The sequence below is a fragment of the Nicotiana tabacum genome, chromosome 23 (assembly GCF_000715075.1).
Source record: "Nicotiana tabacum cultivar K326 chromosome 23, ASM71507v2, whole genome shotgun sequence".
NCBI classification, from domain to species: domain Eukaryota; kingdom Viridiplantae; phylum Streptophyta; class Magnoliopsida; order Solanales; family Solanaceae; genus Nicotiana; species Nicotiana tabacum.
The window spans coordinates 97,200,809-97,217,496 of record NC_134102.1 but is presented as its reverse complement, the minus strand read 5'-3'; the positions used below and the strand labels follow the sequence as shown (position 1 = coordinate 97,217,496).

At 35.4% G+C, this 16,688-nt stretch overlaps 2 protein-coding genes across 3 annotated transcripts; one reads left to right on the top strand and one right to left on the bottom strand.

The window, feature by feature from the left end:
• The first annotated feature begins 2,729 nt into the window (after positions 1–2,729).
• On the top strand, positions 2,730–6,633 carry LOC107798489 (serine/threonine-protein kinase Aurora-2). Of its 2 annotated transcripts, none has more exons than XM_016621495.2 (9): positions 2,730–2,931; positions 3,493–3,612; positions 3,917–4,063; positions 4,167–4,262; positions 4,747–4,842; positions 4,933–5,029; positions 5,308–5,425; positions 6,091–6,163; positions 6,261–6,633. In XM_016621495.2, the coding sequence occupies exons 1-9, from the start codon at positions 2,890–2,892 to the stop codon at positions 6,360–6,362; spliced, it is 891 nt and encodes a 296-aa protein (XP_016476981.1). In that variant the 5' UTR covers positions 2,730–2,889; the 3' UTR covers positions 6,363–6,633. The 2 variants fall into 2 exon arrangements, with proteins under 2 accessions (XP_016476981.1, XP_016476980.1); XM_016621494.2 differs by having other exon boundaries at positions 2,773–2,931; positions 3,475–3,612.
• A 600-nt stretch (positions 6,634–7,233) lies between these two features.
• LOC107798504 (ATP-dependent 6-phosphofructokinase 6) lies at positions 7,234–16,062 on the bottom strand. The gene is made up of 14 exons (XM_016621510.2): positions 15,753–16,062; positions 13,551–13,597; positions 13,408–13,447; positions 12,571–12,633; positions 12,326–12,463; positions 12,088–12,246; positions 11,586–11,639; positions 11,205–11,273; positions 10,817–10,946; positions 10,095–10,363; positions 9,025–9,073; positions 8,788–8,942; positions 7,656–7,830; positions 7,234–7,504 (listed from the first exon to the last, which is right to left on the bottom strand). Exons 1-14 carry the CDS (start codon positions 15,852–15,854, stop codon positions 7,452–7,454), a joined length of 1,503 nt encoding a protein of 500 aa, XP_016476996.1. The 5' UTR covers positions 15,855–16,062; the 3' UTR covers positions 7,234–7,451.
• Positions 16,063–16,688: the final 626 nt, after the last annotated feature.

Sequence of the window (16,688 nt, the reverse complement as noted above, 5' to 3'; positions counted from 1 at the left end):
GATATGTTCTCCTATGGTGGATGTAGTCATTTCAGGTTTTAATCTGAAAATACGTAAAAAACTTGATATGCGCATAATGGAAATCAATGAAGGATTTAAATTATTTTGAAGCATATTAAGGTTTCCAAGAAATTTATTAAATAAAGTTTCAAAAATCCTTATACTGATTGAAATAATTAGGGCGCATGTGGTATAATCACCTCAATGAGTACCTGTTGAAAGAAGGGTACAAGCATGATTCAATTTGTCCTTGTGTCTTTATAAAAAGATCTGGATCTAAATTTGCTATAATCACCGTGTATGTTGATGATTTAAATATCATTGGAACTCCTAGGGAGCTTTCTAAAGCAGTAGAGCTTCATAAAGCAGTAGACTATTTAAAGAAAGAATTTGAAATGAAAGATCTTGGAAAGACAAAATTTCGTCTTGGTCTACAAATTGAGTATATGAAAGATGGAATTTTTGTCCATCAATCAGCATACACTAAAAAGATTTTAAAGCTATTCTATATGGATAAAACACATCCATTTCGACTTCATGAAAATAATGAAGAGCTTCTTGGCCCCGAAGTACCATATCTTAGTGCAATTGGTGCACTAATGTATCTTTCTAACATTACAAGGTCTGACATAACTTTTTCAGTTAATGTCTTAATAAGATATAGCTCTGCTCATGCAAGGAGACATTGTAATGGAATCAAACACACATTGCAGTATCTAAAAGGGACTACCAATATGGGATTATTTTATGGAAATGATTACAGTCCCGATCTTGTTGGTTATGCCGATGCTGGGTATTTATCTGACCCACACAAGGTTCGATCTCAAACAGGCTATGTGTTTATATATGGAGTCACTGTCATATCTTGGCGATCGATTAAGCAATCAATCGTGGCTACTTCATCTAATCATGCTGAGATAATTTCTATTAATGAAGTAAGTCGAGAATGTGTATAGTTGAGGTCTATAATATACCTTATTTGAGACAAATGTGGTTTGAAGTGTGACAAACTACCTGCAATTTTGTATGAAGAAATGCAGCATGCATAGTCCAATTGAATGGAGGATTCATTAAAGGGGTTAGGACAAAGCAAATTTCACCAAAGTTATTTTTCACACATGATCTTCAAAAGAATGGTGATATCATTGTGCAATAGATCTGTTCAAGTGATAATATGGCTGATCTGTTCACCAAATCTCTACCGACGTCAATCTTCAAGAAACTAGTGTACAAGATTGGTATGCGAAAGCTCAAGGATGTGAATTGATGCTCTCATCAGGGGGAGTTAATATGCGTTGTACTCTTTTTCTCTTACAAGATTTTATCCCACTAGGTTTTCCTTGCAAGATTTTTAACGAGCCAACCAAAATGCGTATTTCTAAACATGTGTACTCTTTTTTCCTTCACTAGGATTTTTTTCCCATAGGGTTTTTTCCTAATAAGGTTTTAACGAGGCACAGTATCTATGGACATCCAAGGGGGAGTGTTATAAGAAAAATCAAATTATGGTGGATGTCTACTCTTCTTCTATGATCTTCTCAAATGCTTAATGACATATTCAATGACATATTGCTATGCTTAATGACATATTCAATGACATATTTTTCTTTACTTTTCATACCTATATAAAGGTCTTGTAATATATAAGAAAGTACACACAATTAAAGAAGAAATACTCTTCCTTCTCTCTATCTCCATTTCTTGTTCATGTTTTACTAAATTACTTTTATTTCATAACGTGTTCTTGTTCATGTTTTACTAAATTACTTTTATTTCATAATATTAATTTCTTTAATTCTGCTGAAAGACTTGTATGCCCATTCAGTAATAAGTAAAAGTTCTTATTTTTGAAGAAGTCCTAATTTGTCTTAAAAAATAAGCTTATTCATTATATGGAACAAAATATAACTTAAATAGCATGGAATAAATACAAAAAACCTCATATAACGAGGGGTGAACGCACGTGGATTTAAGCGGTGTCACACGTAATCGCTTCATCAGAAAATTTTACGAAATATATGTATTAATACGATAAGAAAAGAATAAGAAAAAAAAATGATACCGCTTAACATGGTTTCTAGCTCGATACGCTAGTTAAATGCTTTGTCTTGCTCTAGGAAGTCGGAAGTTCGAGCCTCATCAACAACATATTTTTGGTAAATATTTGAGAGAGCCTCTATTATTAAAAATTATAGTAAATTTAATTGAACTCTACCTTTCAAGACTCAACAAAACTAATAGTCTACGACTATTTCTTGTATAGAAATGTCATAATGTTTTTTTGGTTATTAGAAATGTCATAATTAATGCTATTTATTCTCCATCTTTTATAAATATTGATACCGTTTACAAAAAATTATGCGTATGCCCCTGCATATAGTCCATCCTAATTTGTGTTTGACAGTTGATTAATTGGTCAAACTTCTCAATCCAACAAATATAAAACAAAAATAACACTTTTTGTTTAATGAAATTTATGAGTTCCTACAACAATTGTGTAATATATGTAAATAATAATTAAGTTTATAATCAAATATTTAGGAAATTTTTTAAGAATAAAAACTACTATAGATCCGACCCTATATGGGTCCCATCAGGACATGTTCAAGGACGCTCCTCCTTGAGAAGAAGAATTTATTGAACAAAAACCGAAAATTTGAAAAGGGAGCAGAAGCGTTATTGGGCCACGTGGCACGTTACCAAAAATATGACCGTTGTAAAAGAACAAAGAGAAAAATCTTGCCCCCTCGGCCCCCCTCTATATTCAAATCTAAAAATTCAAAGAAGTCACCATTCATTCATTTCCCGTTTAGCCGTCCACTCTCTTCTTCTTCTTCTTCTTCTTCTTCTTCAATTTTTTTTCTCTCTTTTTCTCTAGGGTATACAGAAATGGGGATCGCAACGGAGAATCAACCACAGCAACAACACAAGGTAATTAACAACTCAGAACAAAATACAAAAAGCAAATTAATTCATAATTTTTTTTCCTTTGATTTTCTTATGTAATTTATTTGATGTGATTATTGTCCTCTTTCATTTCGAATTTAGGACTTGAATTTGAAATGTATTTGAGTTATCTAGGGTTTTACATTGGACAATAGCTTGATTTGTGCTTACATTTTTTCGTCTTAATAATTGGGGAAGATGTATAGAAATTCCCAGCTTCGGCTCCGATATAATTAGGGTTTCCTTTTAGATGATATGATAAATATTTTATGCCTTGGTGGTGGTAATTGTGAAGCGCTATTATTAAACTGCTTCTAGGATTTTAAATTTTCGCTTATATATAAGAATTTTGGGGGTGAATCTTCACACAGCTCCAAACCATAAAAAGAAGTTAAGATTTTGGACTTATGACCTGGTCCTGGATTTATACTGTTTCTGAGTTTTTGTGCGGATTTAATTCAACAGAAATTAATGGTTATAACTGCGTTTTTTTTATTCTCCATAAACTGCTCTTTTTATGGACTACAGAATTTTCAACTTCTGCAGGCGTCACCAGAGGCATCATCAGAGGCAGATAAAAAGAGGTGGATGCTTAATGATTTTGACATTGGGAAGCCTCTTGGAAGAGGAAAGTTTGGTCATGTATATCTAGCTAGGGAAAAAAGGGTCAGTGCTTTAAGAAAGATACAATGTTATTACTATCAATTGCTTCAGATTTATGCTTTGCTAGTTGGCTCCTTCAATATATTAGTTTTGCCTGCTATAACAGTGCCTGTTTATTTGGGGGTTCTATATCAGTAAATTTCTGTAGCATCTAATGCTATCATTTAATAGTGATAGTTAATGGGTGAGAGGTTGGGGATGATATCTTACGGACATGAGATAAATGATTTTTCGAACTCTATTAGACAGACATTACATTCTGCAATCACATTTCCAATACTTAAGGTTAGCTGTTTCGTGAAAACAGAGCAATCACATTGTCGCATTAAAAGTGCTGTTCAAGAGCCAGCTAAAACAGTCCCAGGTTGAGCATCAGCTTCGTCGTGAAGTTGAGATACAAAGCCACCTTCGTCATCCAAATATTTTGAGGCTTTATGGTTACTTTTATGACCAGGTAAATTAAGGTTCCTTCTGTAACCTCTTCTGCATTGCTTGTTCTCATTTTTTGTTCTTAAGATTAACTTCCAGGAGACTGATGATAGTGCTTACTATTGCAGAAACGTGTGTATTTGATCCTGGAATATGCTGCCAAGGGTGAACTCTACAAGGAGCTGCAGAAATGCAAATATTTTAGTGAACGGCGTGCTGCAACTGTTAGCTCTTGTTGATTTACAGAACTGCTTATACATTTATTATTGGACTTGTAGGATTTTCTTTTTTCAAAATCTTTAATTTGAGAATCATGAGAAATCAAGTATCCGAAGTCTAAAGAAAAATCATTATTGATGATCCAAGACCATACATATTGATAAAAAGAACTGCTATTTATTTGCTGAATAGACACGCAGATTGAAAAAACCATGACTATGCTTAACAATAAAACACTCTGAAAAGCCCACATACGGCGAAAACTTTTTGTTACCGTTGGAAAAAGAATAAGTCCCGTAAATGAGCAGATGTGAAGTTTTTCTTTCAAAATTTTCAGTTTTGGTCTCATTCTAAATAGCCTTGAGTGTGAGCAGATTTATTTATTTTCAACATTTAATTACATTCATGCCCTCACCATCCTAACTACTTTTGAACTGACCAACTGACCATAAATTTTCTTATTTTTCTTTATCTTGGGTCTTGGAGCAGTATGTTGCATCGTTAGCCCGAGCCCTAATATACTGTCATGGGAAGCACGTAATACACAGAGATATCAAGCCGGAGAATCTTTTGGTTGGTGCACAGGTATATATTTGGCAATAACAATTTATAGTGTGCATTGCAATTATAAAATGATGGAGCTTGAAATAGTTTTTTAAATGTTTCTGCTTTTAGGGTGAACTCAAAATTGCAGACTTTGGGTGGTCAGTGCATACCTTTAATCGGAGGCGGACTATGTGTGGCACTCTAGACTATTTGCCACCAGAGATGGGTATGTGTGTTATATGAGATATACATTGTGTGTTCATCGAAAGCGGTCTATGTGTGGCACCCTAGACTATGTGTCATGTGCAAGAAGTTACAAAAGCATGGTTCATGTTATACGAGATATGTTGGAAGTTTTATTAGCATCTTTTTTTCTTCTTCTTTTTTCAAAAAAAACTTCTTCTATTTTACGTTTCTGTTTCATGGCATGTATGAGAATATAGCTTAACAAATCTTTTGACTGCTTTTACATGTTTTATGATACGTTGGTTGCTGAACTTGCAGTGGAAAGTGTGGAGCATGACGCAAGTGTGGATATTTGGAGCCTGGGTATCCTCTGCTTTGAGTTTCTGTATGGGATGCCTCCATTTGAAGCAAAGGAACACTCAGACACATATAGAAGGTGCGCTTTTCTCCCAAACGTAAACTAAGAGCCCGTTTGGACATAAGAAATTTTTTACTTTTTTCGAAATTTTTTCACTTTTTTTTGACATTTGGCCATAAATTTTTCAATTTTCGCTTGAAGATGCATTTTGAAATTTTTCGAAAATTTGAAAAACTCCAAAAAACTGTTTTTCAAAATTTTTACTCAGATCACTCACAAAACTTCAAAAACAACCCAAAATTATATTCATGTCCAAACACAACTCTAATTTTCAAATACCATTTTCACTTGAAATTTTTTCACTTTTTTTGGGAATTTTACAATTCTTATGTCCAAACACCCTCAAAACGTTTCATGAGAAACTTAAATAGGAAAGCACAAAAAAGGAAGAAGACTTTAGAAGAAATAGTACAATTTATGCACAAGTCTTCCTTTTAGAAAAATAGTGAATTCTTTCATAAAATGCTACAACTTTCAAATTGTCAATTGTGCATGGATGAGTATGAAATGGCAGAAGAAATTATTACACATACAATGAACACAAGCAGCACAATTTTCAAACCTTCGGTCATATGCTAAATCTTGTTATGGAGAGTTTGAAATGGCAAAACAACTTTTATGAATATTACCAGCGTGTAACACTAGTAGGTATATTGATAAGGTTTTCCTATGGATGTGTACAGGATTGTGCAAGTGGATCTCAAATTTCCTGCCAAACCAATTGTCTCATCAGCTGCCAAGGACCTCATTAGTCAGGTTTTTCTCTAATCCATTTGAGATGCTTTGAAATACTGCAGCATGTAATCTCGGGCCTGACTTGTTCTTTATAATTTATTATGTTTGTGGGATATAGATGCTTGTAAAGGATTCTTCTCAGCGTCTGCCCCTGAAAAAGGTCCTGGAGCATCCCTGGATTGTGCAGAATGCAGATCCTTCAGGTGTTTATAAGGGCTGATGAAGACATCACCAATGACTCTCACAATCTTTGTGGCGGACTAAATTAATCTATGTGATCTTAAAACTGTGACGTAAAATAACCACACCCACCATGTAAAACTGTGATCCCCCTTGCATTGCCTGGAAATGAAAGGGGTTTCTTTACAAAAGATAGTCATTTTTTGCATTCTTTTCTCAATGTTGTATGTAATCGTAATCTCTTTGTTGTTACTCGGATCTTGTCCTGCACTCTGATCTTGCTAGTGGCTAGACAACATTCTCTTGACTCCTGTAGTCCCGTTTGAACTCTTACCTACTCCTATTAACTGAAGCACCAATCCAATTAGAATGCAGCGGTAATTTTACTTCCTTTTAACCAACTTTGCCTCACAAAGCTATATGGAGTGAAACTGATTTCCTTCCAAAAGAACATGGGTAGGTTATTATTTGCATTATCGGCCATTCTTGTAAATAGTTTTTTTTTGCAAATATTTGGGTGGGGGTAATGTGCATTTCCTAATCACTAAGGCTTAGCGCTCTTTTCATTTCAGAATTACTTTATCATTTGCATAAATGAATAGATAATTTTCCCTAATCAAAGTTTATTTAAATTAAAATGCAATCAAAGTCTAGCTTAGATGTACAATCTAGTAAGATAATTCAATTGTGTTGTCTGGGAGTCAAACCAGTCTTTTGATACTTCAAATGAGGAGAAGTTTGGATTTTGCAATGATACGTTGAAAAGAATTTAGTTTGGCATGTGGTTTTAGACCTTTTCCTCATATCGGAGCATTTAAACGTTCAAACATGGGAAGGGTCCAAAGACTTGCCCTATCCAGTACCCGGCAATTTCTCAGCATGAATAAATTTAGGTGAACTCAAGATGCAACTTTGAAATTCTTGAATCAGTAGTTGATATTTCTGTAGGTACAGAAACTGAGACATACACAGCAGCATTTTTCAAGTGTAAAATGCAGAGAGGAGAAAACCAAAAAATTGGGAAGCAACACCTCCACAACATACAAATAAATATGGTTCATAAATCATGAATACAACGAAGCTTTGGCGCAACTTCACTAGATACAACAAAACCTTCAATATACATCTGTTACTGCCCACAGCTGAGGCACGGTAACAGATCCAAAACCTTCAAATAAGTTCCTACAACGACCCGATTAATCTGACATTATGGTAAGCATTTGCAGATTCAAAGGTAGTAGAAATAGCAACTAGAGTGAGTACTGGTGAGAAAAGTTACTGCTCTAGTGTTATAGGATGCTTTTATTTCATGCCATGCTAGTGTTTTGTTTACCTGAAGTCTCACTGTCATTATTATCCCCATCTAGTAACTGAGTTGGTGGGTGCTGCCCCTTTTGCACTTCAACAATGTCTTTTGTGCTCAAGAAGCTTGGCTGATTGGTCGATGAAAGAAGCCGTGCCCACATCCTGTCAGTTATGACCACCTTATTTTGCTTCTCAGTAATGCGCTGCACAGCGAAGATGCTGGTTAAGCTTGTGAAAATGGTGAGTGAAATGGCTTTGAAAGCCGAATCAAAATAAAACGAGTGCTCAAGACATAATTTTTTGATAAGGTAAGGCCCACGACATAATTGATTGAATGGCTTTTGGTTCCCCTTTCTGCCACCAAGTCACACTAAAATGATCCGAATAGAGCATAATATTGCCAGTGACAAAACCAGCCTTTACATAACATGCACACAGCTGTTGCGGATATCAACTATGCCAAGAAACTAGATCCGAGATGCTTTGTCATATGGAGTCACCCCAAGAGCAAGGTGGAGAGTTCTTGGAGGGAGGGAGCCGGGGGTATATCGGAAACAGCCTCTCTACCCCAGGATAGGAGTAAGGTCTGCGTACACACTACCCTCCCCAGACCCCACTAGTGGGATTATACTGGGTTGTTGTTGTTGTTGTTGTTGTTGTTGTATGCTTTGTCATTTTGACACGTGGCACGATCCTATTGGCTCTTTGGTTTGACTTGGCGTGCCACGTCATTTGACACATGGCACCAAACTAGGCAGTAGAGCATACTTTCCGGAGACTGTTTAACATACTCATTGAAAGGCAGCAAAAAATCTCCTCTGACGTTATGAAAATTCAAGAAAAACTAAACTGGATTTTAGACTCCAAATGGACGATGCCAGCGTTGGAAAAGTGATTATAGCAAGGAAATCAAACTTTTAAGAACATGAGTTGTTGCATCCTCAAGCTAAACCTAAACCCTAAAAGCAGTTATTGAACCGGAGGCTGTTTAACTTAAAGCAGCTAGGAACTAAGATTTATGCCTAGTGTGTGATAACTCACAGCCAAGTCCCAATCAGATTCCAATTGCCACAGGGACGGAAGTTGTCGATACCTTGGGGTTAATCAAGAAGCAGCGGAGATACAACTAGAAAGATCAACAACCAAACGTAGATACTTACATTGAATGGAATATATGTTTGACGACCATTGACAACCCCCGAGGTAAAGCCTGTATACCCTGCCATAGCTCCATGAACACAACTTTGAGCAAGAATCGTGCAATATACATTGTCAGATGCATTACTCGGAACAGCACGAATCATGTAAGTTGGGTCTGCATAACAATGTGATTAGCTGGTAAGCATCATAAGTTTTCCAAACTAAATCAGCCCTTCAGATGGTTGAAATTTTCTCACCTATATATTTAAGAGTAATGGGTATCCTAAGTTTTTTTTCAAAATGATCCTGCAAGAAGTAAAGAAATGGTGAGTAGAATGCTAATACATAATACTACCTAATATAAATAATTTCAGTCACAATTTCCCCATAGACTGCAAGAAAATACGAAAAGAAAAGTAGGATCAAGAACAATTTTCCATGTTGTTGGATCATAGCAATCTTAACAAAGGATAAGCGGCAATCTAAAACTCATGTGCTGCAGGGTTCTTTCAGTAAGAAGTTCAACAAAATATCATGACTGTTAGATAGTCGGTGTTCAAAAGAAGATTTAGGCGACCAGCCTCTGTACAAAATATATAATAACATACCATTCCTCAAAGCGATAGATAGACAACAATGCATTCAAAAACAAAAATAAAAAAACATATAAATATAGAATTATAATGCCTCACGTTTATTTCTTATGTTGTTCTATATGGTGTTTGCTTTATAAGATGCAAACCACTACTTGGTGGTTACATGCAGGGGCGAAGCTACATTTAAGGGTGGTTAGTTGACCACTCTTCGTCAAAAAATTACATTGTATATATAGGTAAAATATTAGAATTTAGAGGTATATAACATATATTGAACACCCTTTGTCAGGGAATTTTTTTCACTTCTTTCTAGTTTGAACTTAGAGAAATTCCTGGCTTCGCCACTAGTTACATGAATTTATTTGGTGAGTGTAGTTAAAAAGTACAAGTTCTTATTAGAGGCACATGAGCATTTGTGAATATCTGGTAATCATTCAGTGAATAATTCTGTCAAACAAATTCTTCCTCGTTTCCTTATCTTTTTTAGGAAGATATGCAGCTTATTTTCTGGAAAACATGTATAGTATGAACTTCAGTACATCTTCATCGACTGGAGCGGATGTAATTTTCTAAAACAGATTATATTAGCTCTCACAAACCCAAAAATGCGCATACTCAAGTAGAGACGAGCACACTTAATCACCTAAAGAGAGAGAGAAAGCAAGATCAATCAGTTCTGCATTATGTATGACTATAAGATTAGGGACAACTCTGTCTATAATGACCATTACCCTGATTTTCTGGGATACCCACAAACCAACATCTTGCAGAAGCTTGTTTCCTGAAGCATCTTGTTCGCTTCTAGCATGGGAATTTTCTTCTGCAAGAAGTTCCTGTCCAGCTCCTTCAGCTATCACAATAACCATGTGCCCATCTTCTCTGAGCCTTTTCTTAACGAATTCGAAGAGACCACCACTTCCTTCAAGATAGAAGGGTGACTCTGGAATCAAACAGCAATCAACATCTCTGCTCGCCAAAGTGGCATACATTGCAATGAATCCTGCACCAATTTTCCAGCAAATTGAACTGAAATCAAGACTTCTGTTGTTTGTTGAAAAGTACAATAATATATAGACTTTGGAAGCATGGAGAAGTTTGGGCAGTTAAGCATTGAGAATATGACTTGAAAAAAAAGAAGAAGCAATTTGTGGTCTCAAGGATGTGCTTACCTTTATTTATGTTTTCCAAGAAAATGTTGGACATATAGAAACTCACTTTAGTAATTTGTTATCAATAACAGCTATAGCCTATCAAGTGATGAGTTTTGCAGCTAACCATGCAGAGAAGAGCTTATTATTCAACAGCAAAATGAACCAACAATGAAAGTGCCTGATAAGATTTGTAGTGAAGATGGGCATAGAACAGTCTTTACGTGAACTTGGTAAGAGAAATTCTATACTGGGCAATTTGCTATGCATCGAAAGTTTTTCAAGACTTTGTAAAAGCATGTTACCACTATAGCGGCCCATTAGCTTCACCACACCGATACCGTTCTCAGCACTTTGAGCTTCAACATGCGCTGCATTGATGGCACGTTGAGCCTCCTCTACGGCAGTATCAAAGCCAAATGACTTGTCGATGACCTGATAAGAGAACAAACTAGTTTTCACATAAGAGCATTCCAAACTGAAGAGCACTATTAGCTACTAGTTGCTTAAGTCAAATGGGAGGGGAAACTACCAAAATGAGATCTCCGGATATTACACTGTACTTTTACTATTCAGTAAAATTTATGCTTTGCACTTTGCAAGAAACTTTGGAATTACTCCTTTAGGTTGCTAAATTGTTTATCACACCAGAACAAAATATAATCAATTATAATAAGAGGAAATGAGAAATACTGGAATATCATTGTCAATTGTCTTTGGTATCCCAGCAACAACAACTTTGAGACCACGCCGCCTAATTTCCTGCAAAAATGGAGTAGGATTATACTAAGAATGCTCGCCAGAACCAGTACTAAGGTATATTCAAACATGTTGAATCTCTGTGCAGATGATGAAGCTGAATGCAATAATGTTGACATGGTACGACAGGCTTGGAACAAGATATTTGATTCAACAGTTGTAGAGTGATACAGAATCCCCTCAATAGACTAATTTGAAAGAATAGATTGTTAAGCTTTCAGCAAAAATGTAACTATATTGCCCTCAAGTTGAAAATTAACTCATGTTATCGGGTGGGTAAGTACCTGGCCTCTTAATTTGCAGAACCTAACATACCTCATAAATGACAGCGGCTCCTTTTTGAGTCCCATCGCCACCAATTATATAGACCTGAACAAATAAGATGCTCATTATATCAAGTGGAAGCTTTTGTGCAGGACAGTCGTCATCATAATATTTTTGCAATGAAATCAAAGATGCCTCAGACGAAGTCTGACTAGCAAATTGCAAAAATATAACAATGGATATTTCTAAAAGTCATTAATGTTGTTGTAACAGTAAAATTTATCAATAAGAATCTTTTCCTCTTTCCTTTTTATAGAAAACATACTACTCAACTTCTTTTTCAATTAAAGAAGATGCTTGTCTCCATGATACCACTTTCGTCAATTACACAAAGCTTTTTCTTGTGACCAATATATTAACTTTCTTCCTAAATAAGTTACTTTTGCAGATATTAGTAAATCCACCTCAAAGAGAGGAAGGGACCTAAAGAAGATAAGGTACTCCAAGATTTGACAGCAGACATATATTTGGACAAATTTTTGTAGTTGAGTACCTGATTTATTCCATGATCCTGTATGCTGTCAACTATCTTTGTGGTATCATGGCCTCCTCGTGACGTCCCAAGGATTGTACCACCACGTTTATGAATATCATCTACAAGCTTTGGTGTCAAATTGATAGTATTTTTTGCGTAGAAACCTCTGTAGCCTCCCTATGAAGGAAAAAATGTACTGTTAGCTGCAGACAAAACAGCTTATCAAGCATAAGGAAGTTGAAATCAGCCAACTCACTTCTATTCCAAGGACTTTATCTACACCATACATATAGTCAAGGCTATGTACAATTTCTCTGATCACTGTGTTTAGACCAGGGCACAAACCACCACATGTAACAATACAAGCACGAACATCATCTGAACTGAAATAAACCTGAGATACATTGAAGCTTTCTTCTGAGTGAAAGATTGCATATCAATAGTTCTGCTGGTAAATGGCAACAGATTGCATATTTCCATCCTTGAAGAAAGTAGACATACCTTCTGACGGGGACCAGCACGCCGAAAATGTAGTCCTCGTGGACTGTCCTTATGAACAACAATCTACAAAGTGATCAAACAAATTCATAACAATTATGACAAGGAAAGAGCAGGGATTGATGAGCAAAGGAGCTCTCTCTAACAAAAATGTTTCCCTATTGGGGTAAATGGAAAGAGAAGCCGACAAGGAATATAATGTAAAATAAAGGGCTGATTGAATATCTTTGTCCACAAAAGACAACTAAAAAAAGAAGAAGCTCAACACACTTTTTTGCTCTTTCACTGCAATGGTGCAGGAGAATGGAAACTACTGCAAGACTGAAGAAATGATTCAGGATGCAAAGTTCACTTTGGACTCTCTATAGACACTCTAAGGAGTCAGCCACGTCTTCCTTTTCAGTAGCTTCTCTACCATATTTGCAATTAGTTCTTACTCTGTTTCACATGTACTTCAGTTTTTTGATCCTTTAAGGAAGACACTTTTATTATAGAGTACGTTTTTTGAGACATCATTCCTAGCAGTGGAATGAAAGAAGTGTCCGTAGAATCTTGAGAAGTGCTAAATCGACATAATTTGGGCTCTGTTGATCTCCAAAACCAACATCAGACAATGATGGTCCTCTACTCTTGCTTTCCAGATAGTTATATATAGGTCATTTGTATGACTAGCATCCCACTTTGCAGAATCACTAAGTCAATTTTCGCAGATCGATGTAACTATCTATTATCTGTCATCCGTTTTACCATTTCATTAACCATTGAAAAGGAAAGAAGTAAGGACATATTTATGAAAGATATTTATATATATCGTCAGAACAAGTTAAAAGAAGATTGCACCTTTTGAGGAACTGTATCATCCATGTCGACAAAGTACTGCCTGAAATCATGAAGACAGTTCATAACTTGTCAAGGGTCAATGCGTAATAACTGCCATATTGGCCTAATAGCATAAATACAAGAAAAGTTGATAATAGACTCACTTCACAACTGAGTATGCTGGATTAGATTGCAATGGGTTATCATAAGTCTGTCATCAAGCAATGGAATGAAGAATAAAGTCGAGTTAGTAGATACGCCAACATCTAGAGCAGAAAACATACATAATTGAGTATAAAGGCAACAACAACAACAACAACAACAACAACAACAACAACAACAACAACAAACCCAGTGTAATCCCACAAGTGGGGTCTTGGGAGGTTAGTGTGTATGCAGAACTAACCCCTACCTTGTGGAGGTAGAGAGTCTGTTTCCGATAGACCCTAGACCCTGGCTCAGGAAAAGCATAGTCATAGGGTTGAGCATAAATGCAGATACACATTTTAAATAGTTGAAATCAAGCTTTTTGTGTCTAAAAGATACAAATTTTATTTTCTGAGTGAAAAAGTGAAGACAACTCTTGCAAAAAGTAGAAGTGAATCACTCCAACAAAAAAAATATGAACGAAACAAAATGAGAGTATAGTAAGTATATGGACTCCGTATTAGAATCAACTTCAGAGAGAGAAGAAAGCAAACAAATAGTAGTGACAACATTAAAAAAAATGTTTCCACCTAGAAAAAGCTATGACCAGGGTGATAACAACGCTCATTTAAAGAGCTCTTATGTAAGAGAAAGCCGGAACCTCAACCATGAAGAGAAAGTGTATGTATAAGAAAAAGAGAAAATGCATTGTTTGTGTGATCTGAAAGAAACTTAAAGACAGTCTGAAATCTCAATTTCCTGCTCAATGTAGAACGTGAGAAGTTCATAGTAAAGTCTCAAATGGAATAAACTATAACTACTTGCTAAACATGCATGATGCTAGTGTGCCACAAAGCATAATAACTCAGGGTATTAAAATATTTCCACATGAGCTAGAGTTAACATCCTTTTTCTTCATGAGTCATTTTGTGTTGTTGAGGAACTTATTAGTATATTCCCCAACAGCTAATGCCTATTCCCTCAATGTCTCTCTCACTCTATCTCTCCATCTCAATCAAGATAAATAAATGTGGAATTTCTTTAGAAAAATGCTCCAGGTGGATGTCCACCCCTTTATATTCAAGAGCGCAAATCATCTGTACGATGTTAGATATTCCAATAATTAGATATCACTGAGTTGATACAAATATGATTTCAATGATCCCATGGTTTGCAATTATCTACAAACAGATTTGGATCTCGGAACTTTTGGACATGAATGTAAGTTCATATATCAAATCGTTCCACTCCAAGAACTCACTAGAATACAACAACGCGTGATGCATGTTCAAGCAACATCTCTTATTCTCTTATTCAAATTTAGAATTTCCAACAACACCTTGCTTTACAGTATATCCTCCAAACCATGTATATGGAAATGCCGCGAAAACGTTCTTTAACATAAATGTAAGTTCATAGATCAATTCACTCTTCATCAAGTCAGGATGTCCTTGAATAAATCAAGAAATGTAACAGCTCCTTATCTTCATGGAGTCAACTTCCAAAGGACAAAAATGATTATCTCGATTTTCACCTTCGTTTTATATAACTTTAACCTTATATCAGTTTACCCCCTACTAATTGAGAAGAGAAATTCTCTCTACATATTTTAACGCATAGCCTCATCTAACTTTCTTGTCAAAATATTGGAATAGTAAAAATCCAGAAACTGCCTTTGCTCAGTAAACTGTCTAGAGGACATGTGTTCCTCATGCCAACTATACTTTTGTTGCTAAAGCTCCACACACACACAAAAAAAAAAAAAATGTCCATGAGACTATGATATTAAAGTATATTTGGATGTCAAAAATCAACCTTTAAATTTTATGTACTGGATTCCATCAACCACCACATAGAACACATTCATGACTGTTATTCCCGGGGGGGGGGAACTAAAGAGTGCAATGATAGTAAAAAAGTTAAAGGTGCAGGCTTTTCATTTCAACATTAGTATATGTTTATGGCATAGTGTAAGCAGATCAAAGCTTGCAATAAAAGGTAGATCAACTCAAAAAGAAACATTATAACATGTAATAATTCCACAAATCAACGGATCCCCCTGAAGCAGAAAGACATACAAATAAAGCAGCCATTTTAACAAAAGCCATTGAATAGACATTATCAAGACTCAAAAGTGCAGCAACCAAACAAATACAGAAATGATAGATTTTCATAGTTAGAAAACAAAAAACTAAAAGAGGAGAAAAGAAAGTAAGTACGGGAAGATGAGGGATGTAATCAGTCAAGTGAGGGACATCTTCAAGTACGTAGCCATTATCTCCTTCTACCACCTTCATTTGGTATTTACTCTCTATCCCCATCTGATCTACCAGTTATATTAACACTACTTCAATGGTGAGTCCAAAAAAAGTTCAAAGTTTGTATTTTTAATTTGCAGCAGAAGTTGTGTTCAACCCAAAAAAAATCCAAGATTGGTTTTTGGTTCTAACTGTAAGAATGAAATGGGAAAAATAAAATGGATAGTTAGGAGTTAAGTGCGAGAAAGAAGGTATAAAAAGAAGACGAGAATTGAGGATTCCCTCATTCATTCAATATATGAAAAAGGAGCGAGTCAGAATGGGAATGTTCAAACTTCAAAATGACAAAAACCACAACGCTATGCCGACGGTATTGGAAAAACTGTATGGGAATAGGTGACTTCAAACATCTAGAATTCTGGTTGGCTGCTAGTATAGCGTTATATACTTTTCATTTTCGAGATCAAACTGAAGTTTAATAATATCATAAACTGTATTTTGCCTTTTCTTCTCTAAAAATAATAATTATAGAAAAAGAGAAAATTTAAACGATTTATAGCGATTATTTTTTTCAATATATATTGCGCTTTGAATTGTTACTACTCTATAAGATTGTAGTATTGTTTTCACATTTGCATGAAATCTATCCTTCTTCTTGACCCTTCGTAGTCTTCACCTTATTTTTCACCAACTTAATTTTGACCAAAAACTTTGAGGTGGTAAGTAGGAGGGTTAATCGTTCGGTTAGGCCGATTATATATAAAATAAAATTTATACGATATCAATTTTTCGGTTATTTTATTTGTATAATTAAAATTAGACTTTTCGAAACCGTTTTTGTCATCTCGATTTCGTTTCGGTATTGGTACGGTTCAATTAATTTGAGTATCTTTTAAA

Excerpts from the sequence above, each read along its gene's own strand:
- LOC107798489 (XM_016621494.2), top strand. The coding sequence starts at position 2,890 with ATGGGGATCGCAACGGAGAATCAACCACAGCAACAACACAAG. Across the intron at positions 4,263-4,746 it reads GTGAACGGCGTGCTGCAACT|TATGTTGCATCGTTAGCCCG; the intron begins GTTAGCTCTTGT and ends GTCTTGGAGCAG. Across the intron at positions 5,426-6,090 it reads CACTCAGACACATATAGAAG|GATTGTGCAAGTGGATCTCA; the intron begins GTGCGCTTTTCT and ends GGATGTGTACAG.
- LOC107798504 (XM_016621510.2), bottom strand. The coding sequence starts at position 15,854 with ATGGGGATAGAGAGTAAATACCAAATGAAGGTGGTAGAAGGAGATAAT. Across the intron at positions 11,274-11,585 it reads GAGCCGCTGTCATTTATGAG|GAAATTAGGCGGCGTGGTCT; the intron begins GTATGTTAGGTT and ends CCATTTTTGCAG. Across the intron at positions 7,505-7,655 it reads TAATGACAGTGAGACTTCAG|GAACTTATTTGAAGGTTTTG; the intron begins GTAAACAAAACA and ends GGGTCGTTGTAG.